Source organism: Dasypus novemcinctus, chromosome X (assembly GCF_030445035.2).
Source record: "Dasypus novemcinctus isolate mDasNov1 chromosome X, mDasNov1.1.hap2, whole genome shotgun sequence".
Classification (NCBI taxonomy): domain Eukaryota; kingdom Metazoa; phylum Chordata; class Mammalia; order Cingulata; family Dasypodidae; genus Dasypus; species Dasypus novemcinctus.
In genome coordinates this window covers 110,080,668-110,081,856 of record NC_080704.1, presented here as the reverse complement: position 1 = coordinate 110,081,856, position 1,189 = coordinate 110,080,668, and the positions used below count along the sequence as shown (strand labels likewise).

The 1,189-nt window shown below is 54.3% G+C and overlaps 1 protein-coding gene across 1 annotated transcript; it reads left to right on the top strand.

Annotated features, from left to right (window-relative positions):
- The first annotated feature begins 285 nt into the window (after window positions 1-285).
- On the top strand, window positions 286-867 carry LOC101419975 (histone H2B 7-like). The gene has a single exon (XM_058291115.1). It carries the CDS (start codon window positions 286-288, stop codon window positions 865-867), a length of 582 nt encoding a protein of 193 aa, XP_058147098.1.
- The last annotated feature ends 322 nt before the right edge of the window (window positions 868-1,189 follow it).

Below are 1,189 nucleotides of genomic sequence, written 5' to 3'. Positions count from 1 at the left end.
GTATCTTCATATGTCATCAGGTTTCTGAATCGTTTTGTCCCTGAAATAGTGAGGCCACAGGCGGCTTTCAGGACTTGAAATAATTGCTTTCTGATTGGTTGATGGGACCACCCAATCACATTTCACGCGCTGCGGCTTTTGACAGGCGTTGCGGCATTGCATCATATCCAATCAGATACCGAGGTTACCCTTGCCCGCAGCGAACACAGGGTATAAAAGGGGCCAACAGTGTGTGGCATTCAGCCATTTTCTTTGGTTCGACGGCACGGCGAGTCTTCCTCTGCCATGGCTGAACCTTCTGAGGTTTACCTCTGCCGAAACACCCCTGCGAAGGCGGATCCCGATCCCGAGATGGCTGTTCCCGAAGCTCAGGAGGCCGATCCTGATGCTCGGCAGGCCGACCCGGATCCTGAGGAGGCCGATACCGAGCCTGAGGAGGCAGATCCGGATCCTGAGGAGGCTGATTCTGCTCCTGAGGAGGCCGATCCTGATTCTGAGGAGGCCGATCCTGATCCTGAGGAGGCCGATCCCCATCCTGAGAAAGTCGACGCTAAGACCAAGAAGCAGAAGAGGCGAAAGCGATGCCGCCAAGAGAGTTTCTCCGTCTACATCAGCAAGGTTTTGAAGCAGGTTCACGATGACCTGGCCATTTCACGCCAGGCCTTGAGCGTCATGGATTCTTTCGTTAACGACATCTTCGAGCGCATCGCGGACGAGGCCGCTCGCCTGGCTCGTTACACCGGGCGCTCAACCATCACCTCCAGAGAGATCCAGACCGCCGTGCGCCTGCTGCTGCCGGGGGAGATAGGCAAGCATGCCGTGTCTGAGGGCACCAAGGCCGTCATCAGGTACACCAGCCACAAGTGAGCTTCCTCAGGAGGACCTGAGCATCGAAACCAAAGGCTCTTTTCAGAGCCACCGAAGTTTTCACTAAAAGAGCGGTGGCCCGCTAAAGTTTGTGCTGCTTGAGCGTAGGGCTCACGGCACTCTGCCGACTTTTAAGGTGTTTTGACCGTGAACTAAATAGCAGCTCGGCGTTACTATAGCTGTAGTGCAGTTCGTTCCAAAGAAAGCAGTGGGTTTTGTTCAAGCACCTGGCGTTGCACCACTTTACTAAACGGTCGTTTCTGTTAGTTATTGTTCTACGTCAGCCTTTATGGGGGTCAGGAAGGTCAAAAACCTGTGGTAA

Excerpts from the sequence above, each read along its gene's own strand:
- LOC101419975 (XM_058291115.1), top strand. The coding sequence starts at position 286 with ATGGCTGAACCTTCTGAGGTTTACCTCTGCCGAAACACCCCTGCGAAG.